The sequence below is a fragment of the Prunus avium genome, chromosome 4 (genome assembly GCF_965620075.1).
Source record: "Prunus avium chromosome 4, drPruAviu1.hap1.1, whole genome shotgun sequence".
Taxonomy (NCBI): Eukaryota; Viridiplantae; Streptophyta; class Magnoliopsida; order Rosales; family Rosaceae; genus Prunus; species Prunus avium.
Window position 1 is genome coordinate 12,547,560 of NC_142287.1, and position 17,284 is coordinate 12,564,843.

General features: G+C 36.9%; 2 protein-coding genes across 8 annotated transcripts; both read left to right on the forward strand.

Moving 5' to 3' along the window:
* The first annotated feature begins 10,946 nt into the window (after positions 1-10,946).
* LOC110745792 (Tetratricopeptide repeat (TPR)-like superfamily protein) lies at positions 10,947-15,548 on the forward strand. 7 transcript variants are annotated; one of them, XM_088252561.1, is made up of 4 exons: positions 10,947-12,900; positions 13,826-13,919; positions 14,398-14,476; positions 14,841-15,548. In XM_088252561.1, the coding sequence occupies exon 1, from the start codon at positions 11,164-11,166 to the stop codon at positions 12,592-12,594; it is 1,431 nt and encodes a 476-aa protein (XP_088108687.1). In that variant the 5' UTR covers positions 10,947-11,163; the 3' UTR covers positions 12,595-12,900; positions 13,826-13,919; positions 14,398-14,476; positions 14,841-15,548. The 7 variants fall into 7 exon arrangements, with proteins under 7 accessions (XP_088108687.1, XP_088108690.1, XP_088108688.1 ...); XM_088252564.1 differs by having other exon boundaries at positions 14,922-15,548; XM_088252562.1 differs by having other exon boundaries at positions 14,932-15,548.
* Positions 15,549-16,381: 833 nt separating this feature from the next.
* On the forward strand, positions 16,382-17,206 carry LOC148294817 (uncharacterized). The gene has a single exon (XM_088251682.1). The coding sequence runs from the start codon at positions 16,382-16,384 to the stop codon at positions 17,204-17,206; it is 825 nt and encodes a 274-aa protein (XP_088107808.1).
* The last annotated feature ends 78 nt before the right edge of the window (positions 17,207-17,284 follow it).

Sequence of the window (17,284 nt, forward strand, 5' to 3'; positions counted from 1 at the left end):
AGATAGTGTTTGCATAGAATGTGTTAAAGGGAAATTGACAAATTTGAGAAAGAAAGGTGCTACAAGAAGTGAAAAAGTGCTGGAAATCATACATACAGACATTTGTGGTCCTTTTCCCACTCAAACACATGATGGTTTTAAGTATTTCATAACCTTCACAGATGACTACTCTAGATATGGATATGTGTACTTAATATCTGAAAAATCCAATGCCCTGGACATGTTCAAAGTCTATAAAGCAGAAGTGGAAAACCAGTTGGATACAAAAATCAAAGTAGTAAGGTCGGATAGAGGAGGAGAATTTTATGGTAAATTTGATGAGAGAGGAAGGAACCCTGGACCTTTTGCCAAATTTCTACAAGAAGAAGGTATAGCGGCTCAATACACTAACCCAGGCACACCACAACAAAATGGAGTGGCAGAGAGACGAAATAGGACCTTGATTGAGATGATTAGGAGCCTAATGTGCTGCACAATGCTTCCAAACTTTCTTTGGGGAGAGGCTTTAAAAACTGCAAATTATTTGCTAAACCGAATTCCTACCAAAAGTGCAGACAAAATTCCTTATGAAACATGGTGCAATAGAAAGCCTAGTCTCCCACATCTTAAAATCTGGGGAAGTAAGGCAGAGGCAAAGTTCTACAATCCAATGGAAAGGAAACTAGATTCCAAGACATTGAGCTGTTTTTTCATTGGATATCCGGATAGAACAAAGGGGTACAGGTTCTATTGTCCCAACAACAGCACAAGATTCATGGAAACTCAAAGAGCTATTTTTATTGAAGATGAAATTGAATCAGACACTGAGGAAAACTTTGATTTTGATGAAATTTTGGAAAACAAGGAACCTGCTGAAAAGGAAAATATGCTGAGAGATATAACCATCTTACCATTCATTGATTTGAATGACAAGCAAGTCTCACCATATTTCGTATACTTGCAGGAGTCAGAACATGACATCAATACCACAGATGACCCTTTGTCTTATAAGCAGGCCATTCAAAGTGACAACTGTGATAAGTGGATAGAAGCAATGGAGTCTGAACTCCAGTCAATGAGCAAGAATGGCGTATGGAGGCTTGTTGACTTACCTCAAGGATGTAAACCAATAGGATGCAAGTGGGTTTACAAGACCAAAAGAAACTCAAAGGGACAAATAGACATATACAAGGCACGGCTAGTAGCAAAAGGGTTCACACAACAAGAAGGAGTGGATTACAATGAGACTTTCTCACCTGTGTCAACCAAAGATTCCTTAAGGGTTATAATGGCATTAGTGGCACATTTTGATCTTCATCTTCATCAAATGGATGTTCAAACTGCATTTTTGAATGGAAACCTTATTGAAGAAATCTACATGAAACAAACGGATGGTTTCATTCAAAAAGGGGAAGAAGATTGGTTTGCAAGTTACAAAAATCAATATACATATTAAAACAGGCTTCTAGGCAGTGGTACTTGAAGTTTGATGAAGTGGTGAAGTCTCAAGGTTTCATTGACAATCCTTTAGATGAGTGCATTTACCAAAAATTTCAAGGGAGACATTACATTTTCATGCTGCTGTATGTTGATGATATTCTCTTAGCAAGCAGTAATCTGTCCTTATTACATGACACTAAGAGAATGCTATCAAACCATTTTCAGATGACTGATTTGGGAGAAGCAAACTATGTATTAGGAATTGAAATAAGCCGAGATAGAGAAAGGGGGTTACTTATTCTATCACAGAAGGGATATATAGAAAGGATACTGAAAAGGTTCAACATGGAAAACTGCACAGGTTGTGATGTTCCATTCTCGAAGGGTGATAAATTGAGCAGCGAACAATCTCCCAAAACTGAGCAATAGAAGTTGGAGATGCAGGACAAGCCCTATGCCTCACTTGTAGGAAGCTTGATATATGCTCAAGTTTGCACAAGGCCAGACCTTGCTTTTAGCATTAGTGTTCTTGGAAGGTTTCAATCCAATCCAGGTCAGGCACATTGGGTAGCAGGCAAGAAAGTTTTGAGGTATTTGCAGAGAACAAAAGAGTATAAGCTAATCTATCGAAGAGTTGAAGATTTGAAACTAGAAGGATATGCATATGCAGATTTTGCTGGCTGTCTGGATACACAGAAGAGTACATCAGGTGTTGTATTTTTGTTTGCAGGAGGAGCAGTGGCTTGATGAAGTGTCAAACAACAATACATATCAACCTCAACCATGCAGGCTGAGTTTTTAGCAATTTATGAAGCGACCTCAATAGCTATGTGGCTTAAAATTTTTATGTCAATGTTAAAAGTCGTGGATTCTATACAAAGGCCAATTCAATTGTGGAATGACAACAGTGCTGCAGTTTATTTTGCAAAAGGAAATAAGAGGTCAGGAGGATTAAGACACATGCAATTAAAGTTTTTATCAACCAAGGAAAAGATCTGAGATGGTTATACAGCCTTAGATCATATTGGAACATATTTCAATATTGCAGATCCCCTGAACAAAGGCTTGCCTAATCATGCTTTTCATAGGCATGTTAAAAGTATGGGTTTACAGATAAGTTTTGATGCTTGAAGTCTGTGGGAGTCAGTGGGAGCCATAGTTAGTTTTATTTTCTTTTAGCTAGCTTAATCGAGATTGTTTTACAGTTTATTTAATAATATTTTTCTTATGAATGTTTTGGCATGTGGATGAAGGAAGAATCTGCAAAATTTTGCTAGCACATATGTTTTGCATTTTCGTATCCATGAAGGAGCCGTGCAAGTTTATTAAGACCTTGGTAGTCTTGTAAGGGTGAGCTAAGCTTTGTTTTGATCATTAAGTTTTCTAAGGTAGATCACAACATTGCTTTGATTCTAATTCAGTTGGCAGTCGCATGTGTTGATATACATTTGTATGTGTGGTTGTAAAAGACTTGAGTTTGGTTGCTCAAATGTTCTTTGACAGTTCCATATGAGTTTATATCAATGACAGTGGCTTGGTAAGAAACTGAGAAGGTTGAGTTCTAAATTGGCCATTAAGAGATTGCTCTTGAGTCACAATGAATATTTGACCAAGTGGGAGAATGTAAGATAGTTTATTATCCCAATCCTTACAGAATTGGTCTTCTATTCATTATCGGATTGCAAGACTCAAGATTGATCAAGAACTCAACACACCTCTCGACCTGCAGCCTCTGTGTCAGTGTTCCATATGGATTACAAGGCTAAAGGGGTTTCTAGTTCTATGAGAATTAGGATTAACAGTTCTATAGCAATAAGGATACCTCAAGGAGTCTCTTGATGGGCAAGACTCCTTGAGTGATGCATATAAATAGAGCAGCTCCCTCTAAGAGCCGATACACATAAAATCTCATCAAGTAATTCACCCCATATGGAATTTGAGAATAAGGCAGTCGGTTATCTTAGAGAAGAGCTGTCTCTCAAGTGTTCGATACTGTCTCCCAAGTGTTCGATAAAAGGCTTCAATGGCAGAACAAGGTTAGTGTTCAAGTTATAATAGCTTTAAAGTTTACATTGGATTCCTTCCCGAACAAGGAAAACTACCTTTTCCTAGTCTTAGTAGGAGAACGTCTTCTTTGCTTTATTTTCTTGATTAGACTTATCAAAACTAAAAAAACACATCATAATGCTCAAAAAGAAGAGAACTATACTAAAAAAAAAATGAAGCAAGAGGCCCTAAGAATATAGTGAATTATGGACTCATAATTTGGTAGTCCTCATTGGGCTGGACTAGCTTAAATAACGCCCACAACCCATGTTTGGTGAAATGCTTCTTAAAGTTAAACGAGACTAGAGAATCCGGTCCCACTAAAAATGCCTCCTTCGTTTGGCAAAATAGAGAGCTACGTGGAGGTGCCGCTAAATAACGAAGTCGCTCTTTTGGATGAGCGAGTTTGCCATTATCCAACTTGCATGCTCGTGCTGTTTCTCTTTGATGTTTCTCTGCTCTCCTCTTCCATTGTTCTTTGCTTTCCTCTTTTATTGTGATCTACTCTCACCCACTCATGTTGAATAGGATTATGAGCAATATTGATTGCCAAGTTATTGTCACAATACATCTGCATGGTCTTCTCCAGTTTAAAGCCCAATTCTATCAATAAACCTTAGACCCACAATAATTCACAAATTTCATGAGTCATACCTTGATATTCTGCTTCTACAATATGTTAGAGTTTGTATAGGAAAATTCACTGTCACTTAGTCCCACATTGAAAGGGATTGGTTTCCTTTTATGGTTTATAAGCACCAGTCCTTGAAATATATATATATATATATACAGAGAGCTTTCATTGAGGGATCCCTCAAATAAGTTTATGTGAGGGACACCCTCGTAGGGCCCACTCCGCATTGTATTTCACTAATCCAAATGTACATTTTGTATATATCCATTCAAAGATCATCTCTACAAAAAAATCACTTGAATATGATATCATTTGTATATTCAATTAAATTATTGAAATTTAAGCACTCTCTTGAAGCATTGTATTCATTGATTTTGTTGGTTTCAATTAGATGCCTTAATGATTTAATGTTTTGCAAGGATGATCTATGAATGAAGACTTGAAAAATAGACGGTTTGGATCGTTGAAAACAAATTCGTAGGTTACTCTAAAGGGTGTCTCTCAAATAAAATTATTTGAGGGATCCCTCAATAGAAGGGAACTTGGGCGAGCTCTTGGGCTCTGTTGATTTAATTAATATTATTTTTTTATTAATTAGAAATTTATGTTTAGATAATATCATTATCTAAAATTCAAATTATATTTTAATAGTTATTACAATTGTTGGATAAAGAGGTTTTAGACCTCTATATATTGACAATTTGTTTAAACCAGTCAATTATAGAATTATATGAAATTGCATTATCATTCTCCACACATAAACACTTGATAAATCATATCACTATTCGCCAGAAATCAAAGCCACAATACTTAGGCTTTATTTGTGATAGTTTAATCATGGTGGGAAAACTCCTATCGAACTACAAGCACAAGGGGTAGAGGAGAAATATTATCTAAAGGACACTGCAACTCTGCATGACTCTATCACCAATCCAAGTCAGTATTTTCTATTTGATTACACTACAGTACTGTATTAATTAGATTTTATTATTTATATATAATATATTTTCATGTTGTTTATTCTATTATTTGGTTTAAACCTGATTGTTCTGCAACAATCTTTAGACAGTAATATGGAACAATCAAGAAAGTAAGACCTCATGCCGAAAAGTGTGAGAAATTCAAAGGCACTGACTTCAAACGTTGGCAACATAAGATTTTGTTCTATCTTACAACATTAAACCTAGCCAATATTATGAGACATGATGCCCTTGTGTCGAATGAGAATCGTGCAACCAGAGAGACCGTGGTTGCAATTGATGCATGTACACAATCTGATTTCTTGTGTAGGAACTAGGCCTGGGCACGGTACGGGATGACATGGGATAGAGGTCATCAAGGTGTCAATCCCGGATATAAGTATTGGGACTGACGGGAAGGGATGAGGGGTTTTCAAAAAATGTTCGAACCATACCGGCCCCAAACGGGACCAGTATGATTCGGTATCATTTTTTATATCGTAAAAAACCTGTTTGCATAACACAAAATTATAAAGTTTTACAAATCAAGCATAATACAAATCATGAGTTTTACAAATCAAGCATAATACAAACAAACAATCATTCAAGAGTTTTACAAAGTTCAAGTGAAATGGAAATCAAATCTCACATAGGCTTTTACAAATCAAGCCTAATACAAACAAAACGAAAGGGGTCTGATCGAAATCAAAAGGGATTTTGGGAATTGGACGGCGTATATGAATGACAAAGAGAGAGAGAGAGAGAGAGAGAGAGAGAGAGAGAGAGAGGAGGAGGAGGAGGAGGAGGAGAAGAAGAAGAAGATAAGATCGATTGATGGTGGAGGATTTGGGAATTACGGCTTCGATGATTGAGAAAGGAGAAGAGAAGAGAAGAATAGACAAAGGGAAGGAAAGGACGGAGGAAACAAAGCTCGAGTCGAATGTTCGTGAGAAGGAGGAACTGAAATTGGGTTTTATTATTTACCCAGTACTGTTCGATACAGTATGGCACCAAACGGGACCATGAATATGAAATCAGTGTCGTGCCAAACAGTAACAGGATGACACGGTATCATCCCGTTTACACTTCAACACCAAATGGGACGACATGAGATTGGCACGATTTTGGTATTCTGATTTTGATGCCCACCCCTAGTAGGAACTATATCTTAAATGGGTTGGATGATACACTATATGATGTTTATGCAACATTCAAGACAATTAGAGAAGTTTGGGAATCTCTTGAGAAAAAGTATAAAACTGAAGATGTAGGATCCAAGAAATTTGTTGTAGGCAGATTTCTGGACTTCAAGATAGTAGATTCCAAACTTGTTCTCAAACAAGTTGAAGACCTCCAAAAAATTATCCAAAAAGAAGGAATAAGTTGAGACTTGAATAAAATTATAATAACAAATTTAAAGCTTGAATAAAATGGGTACTAACCACATCACTAAGATTATACCCACTTGCAGGGCTTGCATTGGCTTTAGTCAGATAGGTCTTCCAAAGAGAGCATTGTTGGTTGATGATTTTGAACTGAGAATATATAGCTTGTGATGTTCGAGGCTCAGACCTAGCCATGCCCTAGTTATTCTCCAAAAACTTTGGTACACATGATCCCAAAATGTGTCACTTGCTTCTACATAAAGCCTCATCTTCTTGTGGTCTCCAATTCACACATCTTTGGGGTTTTGGGGCCATATTGAAAAGGATTGAAAGGAGAATGTATAGAATTATCAAAGTGAGAAATGAAAATTTGATTTTGGTGGATTATTTAACAAAATAGATGAATATTTATAGGGTTTGGGATGAGTTTTGGCATTACATATGATTTATAATAATTTTTTTTTTTTACCGTTGGATTTGATTTTTATCGTTGGATCTATTTTATTTCTGTTGAAATTGTTAAGAAGTAATCCTGGCATTTGATCACATAGCCGTTGGGAACAATTTGAAAAAACAAAACAAAAGCAAGTTTCAATTATGGCCATCTGATTCCAACAACAGTATTAATATTGCCATCCACGTGCCCCTAGGTGTGGCTAACACAATGGGTCCACAAATCTGACTTTGCACATAGGAGCAAGTGGCTTGTGTAACTGGGCTCCGCCAATTTTCAGTCCAGGCGAAAGGTGGACTGCTATTCCACCCAATATATGGACTGGATTGATATTTCTTCTGGCCCTATACATGCATTAAGGGCTCCATCCAAGCTATATTATTATAATTTGACATTCATGTACCCAATATTCTTAAAAATATATATATAATTCTTCATGGTTTTCAATATCAATTATGGAGCTTTTATAAAGCCCATTTGCTATTTTAATAATAATAAAAAAAGACAGTAGATTATTCCCATGAAAACATCAAGGCTCATAAATCATCTAGCTTACTAAGGCCCCCTGATTGCAGTTTCATTGTAATAGTATATAGCTACTCAAATCTTAAATAAACACAAAAAAACAATTCAAAATTTGGTAGAAAGCTACTAAAATATTAAATAGACACTAAATGCATCATTATGATTCAATGAAACATCACCGACAAACAATTCAAAATTTGGTAGGTAGCTACGGAATGCATCATTATCATTCGATAAAGTTGTATCGCATATGTGAGAGGTATTCAGTGTATTGTCGCAGAACTGGTGGGGTCAGCCTTAGGGTTTGCAAAGTGATGGAGTGATGGGGTTTTCGAAAATGAGTTGAGGAAGAAGTTATGCAGGATTTGAATAATAAGTGAGTATGTTATTTGAATAATAAGTGATTGGGTGTGAATATAAAAGGGTTAATTAAAGTTTAGTACCCTGTGGTTACACCCTTAAGACACGTTAGTCCTTATCTTCTCAATTTTAACAATCACATATCCTGGTCTTTTAAATTTGTTACAATGTGGTTCTTGTTGTTGTTGGATTAGTTGCGCCAAAATTGATCCAACTGCATCCTCAACTTGTGATACTTGCAAGTGCACGAGCCTTTTGGTAGTATAGCATATGTAAGTGCGAGGTCGATTCCACAAGGATTGATGACAGATTGATTCAATTTGATTCTTTGCACAAAACAAAAAACAAAAAAGAAGATAACATACAACAAGAAAGAAAGAAAAGAAACTAACTCAAGCAAATAAGTTAACAAGTTCAATTCAGATTCTCAGATTGATTCTAGCTAAAGTATGATTAAGCCATGGTGTTTGGTCCTAACCGTGTATTCCTAATTTCCTAATTAGATCTTTGTTGTCGAACCTAAATTAAGCATTAGAAATCCATTAAGCATAGAAGAATGTTTTAAACAACCAAGCATGTATCCAATCCCTGTTGTCGAATGTCCATATATACTCTTTCTATTCATAGTTCAATTCAAATTAAAGCATATGGTGTCTACTCTTAATTCCAACCAAGATAGCTAGCATACAAGTTTTAATGGTGATTAATCATTCAAACAAGCATATTAACTTATAAGCATAATGAATAAGAACAAGAAACGTAATTGAAACTTGTAAACTAATTAAATTTGAAAACTTAAAATAAGAAATTACATGATAATGAAAAATAAATTACAATTAAGAAAAACATAAAGGAAAATTTAGCAAAAGGGTTTTGTTACAACAATTGTGAACTTAAAAGAAAAACTAAGAGAATTTGAGGGAGAGAAGGGAGAGGAGCTCTAAAGAAGTGTTTGAGAGCTCCCCCCCTTGGGGTGTGTTTGAGAACTTAGAGAATTTGATGAAGAGAAGGGAGAGGTGTTTGTGAACTTAGAGATTTTGAGGAAGAGAATGGAGAGGAGCTCTAGAGAGGTGTTTGAGAGCTCCCTCCCCTTGGGGTGTGTTTGAGAACTTAGAGAATTTGAGGAAGAGAAGGGAGAGGAGCTCTAGAGAGGTGTTTGAGAGCTCCCCTCCTTGGGGTTTGTTTGAGAAGAGATTTTAAGGAAAAGAAAGGAGAGGAGCTCTAGAGAGGTGTTTGAGAGCTCCCCTCCTTGGGGTTTGTTTGAGAAGAGATTTGAGGAAAAGAAAGGAGAGGAGCTCTAGAGAGGTGTTTGAGAGTTCCCCCCCTTAGGGTGTGTTTGAAAGCTTGGGAAACCTCATTATTTATAGGCCTAAGAGAAGTAAAAATTTGAATTGAGTATTGCTTCTACCTACAACACCCACTTCACCAACTTTACCTAACTTCCCTACAAAAAACAATTAGCTCATGCGTATGTCATGCATGACAATACATTTCAATATGCTTGTAGGCTCATTTTGGGCATGTTCCTCCATTCATACAATTTTGGAAAAATATGGGTCTTGAAGCTCTTTGTCTTATCTTTCCAACTATATGTAGCCAGCTCAAGGAAAAATTGGAAAGGCCTTCAAATATCATTTTTGGCATAGTAACGCAGATGCTGTTGAATTTCACCTTAAGCTTCCAAAACTTGCATAACTTCCTCTAGAAGACTTAGAATCATGAACCATAAAATGCTCCAGAAACTAGACTTACACATCTTTCCAATGGTGTATGGCTTATTAGCTGGTTCTTCCTAAGCATGTACAATCCAATCCATGAAGTTGACTGATCTGCAAACACAATTTTGAGCTAACTTGACTTCAAAATGCATTAAATGAGTCCCAAAGCTTAATACACTAAAACAAACACAAAAAAGATTAAAAGCACAAATTTAACTAAAAAACATAACAAAATCATAAGCTAGAAGGATACAAAATTATATACAATTATGCACTGATCAATTCCGCCGTTAGGGTTTCTGTCAGATCTCTTTGTTAGTTGCCTATGTGGCACTGTGGGTCCCATATTTTTCACATTTTTTTAATTTAAAATTGATTAAAATATAAATAAAATATTAAAAACAAAAAAAAATTTAAATCTCTCTCTCTCTCTCTCTCATAGAGCTTCATAATAATCTTCATGTAATGTTCCTGATGTTGATCGTAGATCACTTTCCTTTATTAATTCTTCCACCTCTCTCCAAGTCCTTCAACTTTTTGATAATCCTTCAAATTCTTCAGTGTTTTATTGGATAGTCAATAGCAGCAACCTTATATATATATTGAATTAAATGGAAATGATTTACAAGGTCCGATCCTAGACGTTTCCACAAACATGGTTTCTCTATTGGATAGCCAATAGCAGCCACCCTCCACCCAGTGCTCCCTTCCTCCAAAAGAACCCAGAACCCCAAAAAAAATCGCGATTTTCTTCGACAAATGGAAAACACATCTCTAATTGCCTTAGAGGAATTTTTCATATATGTACAGAAGAACAAGGTCCAATCCTAGCATTTAAAAGAGAAAACACATCCCTAAAATGTGAAAAATTTTGAACCCACAGTGGTAGGCAACTAATAGAGAGATCTGACAAAAACTCTAAAGACGGAACCACATTGTTACAAATTTAAAAAACTGATGTATGTGTTGTTAAAATTGAGAAGATATGAATTAACATGTCTCAAAAGTGTAACCACATGATACTAAATTGTAATTAATCCAATATAAAATGTGTGTGATGGATTTATGTTAGTGAGAGTAATTTAGGAGAATAAATTTAAATTTCACTAATATGTGAGTATGAAAAGTGTGGGGTAAAATAAAAAATAGATATTTATAAAAATACTCGATCCTAGACATGTATTTATAAAAATACCCAAGCACTATTTAAACATAGAAACATATCCAAAATGGGTTTTGGGTATGTGTGTAATGATGGGTTTTGGGTATGTTTATAAATGGGTTTTGAGTGTGTGTAATGATGAGTTTTGGGTATATTTATAAAGTGTTTTGAGTGTTGGGTATGTTTATAATTTCAGCCCCCATTTTGGGTATTTTAGTGAAACTCCCAATAAAAAATTGTTGGGTTCAAATAAAATGACTCAAATTACCCTTTTGAAATTCAATTTGGCTTACTTTAATCGCTGCACCGAGTTTGAATCCCCTCCCGTAATTTAGATGTTTGTGGCGCTCACACCGCTCAAATTTCGTCGCTCATCCTCCGCTTCGCACCCCTAAAGCAGCCGCGCATCAGCAGCCCTGTTTGCGTGACTAGGAGTCCACGGTCCCTTGCAGCATTTAGGATTTAATCATATTTGGATCAAACCTTTGAAATTTCCTTAAAATGATGACCCTTTCTTCAATCTCTCGGTTCATGTCCTCCTCAGTTGGCCGCAAAAGTCACAAATTCTCAATCTTGCGGTTCTCTGCTGCCTCAGATGGGGAGATAGTCTACAATCGGCTGCAGGAAAATGGTGGCAACATTGAGAAAACCCTTTCATCAATCAATGTCCAATTGGACTCCAAATGTGTAAGTCAGGTCTTAAAGAGATGCTATCGTAGCCAATCCCAAATGGGTCTTAGGTTTTTCATATGGGCTGGTCTTCACTCCAGTTATAGGCATAGCTATTTAATGTACAGCAAAGCTTGTGAACTGTGTGAGATTAAGCTAAACCCAAGTGTGATTTTTGATGTTTTGGAAGCTTATAGAATTGAAGGGCGCTTTGTTAGTCTTAAGGCATTTAAGGTTGTCTTTAATTTATGTAAAGAAGCTAAGCTTGCCGATGAAGCTTTGAGGGTATTAAGGAAAATACCGGATTTTGGTTTGCGTCCAGATACTACTGTGTATAATGTTGTTATAAGGTTGTTTTGCGATAAAGGTGATATGAATATGGCTGAAAGTTTGGTGAAAGAGATGGGCTTGGTGGATCTTTTGCCCGATTTGATCACGTACATGGTAATGATTAAGGGGTTTTGTAAGGTGGGTCGGTTAGATGATGCTTGTGGGTTGTTTAAGGTTATGAAGGGACATGGTTGTTTGCCTAATGCTGTGGTGTACTCAGCACTTCTTGATGGGTTTTGTAGGTCTGAGAAAATGGAGAGAGCTTTGGAGTTATTGACAGAGATGGAGAAGGAAGGTGGGGATTGTAGCCCTAATGTAGTAACATATACGTCTGTGATTCAAAAGCTTTGTGACAAGGGTCGGTTGAAAGAGGCGTTGGTTATTTTGGACCGAATGGAAGCTTGTGGATGTGCCCCAAGTCGCGTAACGGTTAGTGCTCTAATTAAGAGTTTTTGTATGGAGGATCAAGTTGAAGAGGCTTATAAACTGATTGATAGAGTTGTTGTGGGACGCAGTGTTACATATAGTGATTGCTATAGCTCTCTTGTTGTGTCTTTGGCAAGAGGTAGAAAACCTGAAGAGGCAGAGAAGGTCTTGAGGATGATGCTTGATAGTGGAGTGAAACCAAATAGTTTGGCGTGTAGCATTATGTTAAAAAAGATTTGTTTGGAAGGACGGGTGATAGATGGATTTTGCTTGTTTGATGAACTTGAGAAGATGGAATGCTTGTCTTCCATTGACTCTGATACTTACTCAATTCTTTTAGTGGGCCTTTGTGAACAAAAGCATTTAGTGGAGGCGGCAAAGCTGGCAAGGCTAATGCTAAAGAAAGAAATTAAGCTGAAAGCTCCTTATGTTGACAGTATAGCTGAGATCCTGAAGAAATCCGGAGATGAGGAGTTAGTCAAGCATGTGGGTAGAATTGCATTTTGAAGTTTAACAAAAGACAATGCTCACCTGTTTTTATGGATTTTCTTTGCTTATCTGGAATTGGGTTCTTCTCCTAAGCTCAAAGTCTCAAACCTAGTAGAAAACAATCAGTGAGTTAAGTTGGTAGGTGTGGAAGAAGGGAATTCATGCCCTGGAAATACAATTTTGGTAGCAGAAGCATTGTTGGTTCGGATGCAAAACGGGTTTATCAGTGCAGGGGCTCATGCGCTGTTTTACCCAACTCTGCTTTAAAATGTCATTGGGAATAAGCTTTAGGCTGAGTTTCTGTGGTGGGACAAGGTCGATGAGGTACAAATATAATTTTATCAAGCCCGTTTATGCTTATATTTGTTTGTCATATATATATATAAAATTTGTTTAGGTGTCTGGTTCATTTTGAATTCTGATTTCGATTGGATAGCTTGTGAAAGTGACTGGGATCTTTTTCTCCTTTTCTTTTATTTTTATTTTTTTAATGTGAGTGTGTATCCTTTTTCTGCAGCTGTGAATTAATTTGCAATTTTTGTTTATGTTTTGTTTTGATCTCCGTTAATTATAGATGTAAATGCGATGCAGTTAATTATATTAAATGAAAGAAATTTATTGAGTTTGCATGTGGAGTTCGATGGAGTCATCACACTTAATGAGCCATACAAGACTTTGGTTCCAACGTCTTTATATCATGTTAGTGGTTTCCTAGATTTGCATTCTCAGAGTTTGCATGGTTGGAGATAAACCGATACATTTTTCTTTCAAATGAAATATTATTGCTGCTCAGAGTTTATATGTTTATATATATATTGCATGAAATATTTAGGGCTTGTGTGGCTATGCCTTTATAAGTGCTAAAAGTACTTTCTGATAGCCAAAAGAGCTTTTGGCAACGGTTGATAGAAAAGGTTACAAGTGCTTCTAGGTTATGTGCTTCCCCCAGGAAGTGCTTGCAAGTGCATTCAGGAGTCACTTGGTTTTTTAGTAAAACTTTGTTGTGCTTCTAACAAAAGTGGTTCTCAGTAGAAGAAGCATTCCCAAAATGCCATAAGTATCTGACAGGATTAGCTGGTGCTTTGCCATAATATTGTATGTATTAATACGCGAATGCTCTGAATTAAAATTGACTTGGGTCATGTCTATACTTGACTAGAACTTCTGCATTTTTTTTTTTTTTTTGTTTTGTTTTTTTTTTGTTTACATTATTTTTTCGGCTCTAATCTAACCATTAAACTTTTGGCAGTGCCACGGAAGTAACCATCTGGTGATTCCTACAAGAGATTACTGCTTTGCACCATCACTGAGTGATACATGTTGTGCTGTAGACTTCATTCATGGTAAGCATTTTTGCATCTTTGATTTGATTATGTTGAATAGCATCTGATATTTCACGATTTAGCATAAACTAGGCTCTATGTACCTAGCACATTCTGTTCTTGACTAGATACAAATGACATGAGTCATAAAACAGTTGAAGCCAAATACACTCATCCAGCATCGTTCTGATATGCAAGGGTGCAAGTGTGAGGCTTCCCTTCTGGATTTTTCCAGTATAAATAAATTTGGATGGTTAGAATATCTTGGACCATCTAGACTGCTCATGTTGAATTGTGTCATTTCCGAACTGCTTTTGTGGAATTTTATTTTGAGGGTACAAAAAATCATTTAATTGGAATTTTTTAAAGCAGTTGTTTCTTCAGTAAGGGGGTTTTGTGTTAAGTCATCATTTTCTACTTGTATCTACTGAGATGTAAACTTTGTTATCTGCTACCTGGTTAGTACTAAACTCTGAAAATAACAAATTACTTGAAGCAGATGACACCTGATTCTGCCTATGAATGAATATCTGAAGTCAATTTGTCCAAGGTTGCTTTTAGCCTCTTCTCAGTGGCAGGTAACTTAAGAAACTCAATGTGATTTGTAATGACATTGTGGGCTCATTCTCCCTGCCTAGGAATCTGGTGTTCAAAACCCTGGAAGTTTTGTTCAATTTTCTTTCTTGTGGGAATTTTGGTGTTTTTTTTGTAGGTGATTCTAATTCGTATTTGATTTATGTTTACTGGTTTAGTTATTGACTTGCAATTTGTTTTTTCTGTTGTGTGTCTATGTATGTGATGAAGAATAGTGGATAAGAAAAATGCATTGAGTGCCTGATTAAGTTTTCTCTGCATTTGGCAGTAATAATCTATGAGTTTAATATCCTTGTTTGTCTGATTATCTTGGCTATGCAAAAAGTATAATTTCTGAATGATCTGCAGACATTGAATTCCCAAACAGTCAAGGCACCGATTCTTTAATTTAATTTTCTCAATTCATTTGTTAATGGTGGATTCGGAAAGTGTTGTGAAGGAAAGGAGAACACTGAAGATTTACGGAAGGCAACTGAACCAGGGGCTGAGGTTGTACGGGAACCAGCTGTGGGAGAAAATAAGACAAATGCTGGTGAGACGGAAAATGAAGATATAACAAAGATAAGAAAAACGAAAATGTAGATCCGAGTACGGAAGGTACCTCTTTGAGTACCCAAACAGTGTGAGTGCCAATTACGAAGGTATACTCCCCAGAACCCCTGGACCAAGGATCAAACCTGCCTGCATGCAATTTACATATATAGTATAGATACGTTAACATACCAGCATTTGAGAGACAAAGACGGGAATCCCAAAACACCTGAGAATGTGATGAAGGATTTGGGTGGTGAAGAAAGCCAAACCCATTTGCCTTTCGAGGACTGGAAATGTAGAACTTCAGTCTCCACCGGACACAGCACCACCATCAAGTCCAAATACCGGCAGAGTGAACTGTGGGAGGGATTTCCACACAAAAAGGGCCCATATTATCCTCCGTTACGTTCAACCACAATACTTGTGAAAGATTCTTCATCTCTCTATTTCATATATATTATAATTATATCGTGCAGATATGTGATAATATATAATCTAGCTCGCTAGAGATCAGTTTTGTTAGTTTTCATGACCAGCTTTGATCAGTTCTCACAAACGGTGGCATTTGTTGTACTAAACACTCCAAACTCACTTTAACATCCTCCGTATGTATGTTTGTATGTATGTATGTATGTATGTGAGAGTGAGAATAATCAACGGTTTCAACTAACAACCACCACATGGCTGTTAAAAAAAACAAGCAGTGCCTTTGCCTGTGCTCTTCAATTTATAATATTCATTAATTAGTTCTTCACTAATGTCTTTTTTTTTATAGAACTTTTTCTATTGAGAGAGGCGATAGCATACTAAACTCATACACACTACACGGATGCTAGGATTCAAATCTAGGACCTTGTCTGAAGGAGTAAATACTCCAAACCACTACACTAGTGGGTCCTTTGCCAAAGATTGCTCTGAATTTTCCTTCAAAACAAAAACATGATGCCATGTATTATAACAGAGAAACCCCTTTCAAATCAAACAATATGTTAACTGGAAATAACGGTCTTAAAACAAAATGACCAGCATTCCTTCACTTTCCTGTCAGTGTCAGAGTGGTGGATTCACTAGTGATTGGATTTCCCCGTATCTTACTAGGAGAAGTTGTTTTTATTTGTATCCTGAAAGAAGGGGGGGATTAAACTGTGTTAATAATATTTTGATATTTACTTTCCTTTTCCCACAAGGAAGCTAGGTGGAATTTAGAAAGCCAAAATATTACTTTCTCCTTATCGCATTTGGAAAGTGTCCCTATAAATTCAGTTCAGACATGTTGTTGGTGAACTAAGAAGTGTAATTTCACTTCCCTTTCATTCTTGAAAGTTGCTTTGCGAATCAAGCACACACCGATCATCATGGAGGCTTCAAGTCCTTCTGCTTCGTCCAGAAAAAGAAAAACAAGACAAGCCCCCATGCCACAAATTGTCCTTGCTCTCGCTGCTCCCAATAGCAACCCCGCCAACAACAATGCCATCGAAAGCACCGTTTGGTCCACCAAACCCCGAAGTAATTGCAGCGGCCGGAGGAGAAAACAAGAGGCGGCGGCAGCCCAGCAAGAACATGAACGCCAACTCCATATTCCCACCACCAAACGCACCGTTTCATCCACTAAAATCCAAAGCAATTACAGCCTAAGACCAACAGCACGCGGAGGCCAGAAGACAGCGCCACAAGAACAAGAACATGAAGAAAAGAAGGGAAGGTTGAAGGTGGTTCGGATCCGGGTTTTGGACCCGTATGAAACGGAGTCTTCTACAGACACCGGAGAAACTAATGTAGCCGTTAACAAACAACCCAAGAAAAAGAAATTTGAAATAGTGCACGAGATTCGGATGCTGGAGAGAAACCCTCCTTGTCCAAAAAACCTTGAGACGCAAGAAACAAGCAAGAAAAGAGAGAGCAAGAAGAACTATATTGGCAAGAATAATAAGCAAATTTGTTTGTCATCTCGATCATCATCGCCATCTTGTAACGTTGAAGGGCGTGAAGATGAAGAAATACTAAAAGGATCATCAACAACATCATCAGTTGTGCAAATGGCAGTTAGAAAGATGGCTCTTTACAACGTGCCGGGTCCAATTCCTGACCTGGATGAATTTTTGAAATGGGATTATGACCTTCACTTTTTGCTTACTTTCTTTGATGATATGCCGTCAGACTCCGACTGTGAAGATTATTGAGCACGATCAACCAAGTTCATTTCAAACTTTATCCATGATTTTTTTTTTTTTTTTAACACACTTAGGCATGATTATTGG

Coding starts and splice junctions, on each gene's coding strand:
- LOC110745792 (XM_021945936.2), top strand. CDS start 11,164: ATGATGACCCTTTCTTCAATCTCTCGGTTCATGTCCTCCTCAGTTGGC.
- LOC148294817 (XM_088251682.1), top strand. CDS start 16,382: ATGGAGGCTTCAAGTCCTTCTGCTTCGTCCAGAAAAAGAAAAACAAGA.